This window comes from Eimeria mitis, genomic scaffold, assembly GCF_000499745.2.
Source record: "Eimeria mitis Houghton genomic scaffold, Emh_scaff4996, whole genome shotgun sequence".
Lineage (NCBI taxonomy): Eukaryota > Apicomplexa > Conoidasida > Eucoccidiorida > Eimeriidae > Eimeria > Eimeria mitis.
In genome coordinates, this window is record NW_013573295.1 from 3,471 (window position 1) to 3,733 (window position 263).

The following is a 263-nucleotide window of genomic DNA, read 5'->3' on the forward strand; positions in this document are numbered from 1 at the left end:
ACAGCAGCAGCAGCAGCAGCAGCAGTTGCTGCTGCCCGTAGACATCTGCAACATTGCTTGGGGCCTCGCGACGGCGCTGGATAGATCAGGGGTCGCCCTAATCACCAATCTACCTTCGCAGCAGCAGCAGCAGCAGCAGCAGCAACAGCAGCAGCAAGAGCAGCAGCAACAGGAGCAGCAGCAGCAACAGCAGCAGCAGCAGCAGCAGCAACAGCAACAGCAGCAGCAGGATCTGGATCCGTTTGTTGCAGCAGCTCGTCTGC

The 263-nt window shown here is 59.7% G+C and overlaps 1 protein-coding gene across 1 annotated transcript in view; it reads left to right on the top strand.

Moving 5' to 3' along the window:
• EMH_0079070 (dimethyladenosine synthase, putative) overlaps positions 1–263 on the top strand; it is a gene marked incomplete at both ends in the record, with an annotated part of 1,969 nt that overhangs the window by 1,512 nt on the left and 194 nt on the right. Inside the window, one exon of the mRNA XM_013500075.1 lies at positions 1–262. Within this exon, the coding sequence (XP_013355529.1) occupies positions 1–262 (262 nt within the window). The remainder of the gene's footprint in view (position 263) is intronic.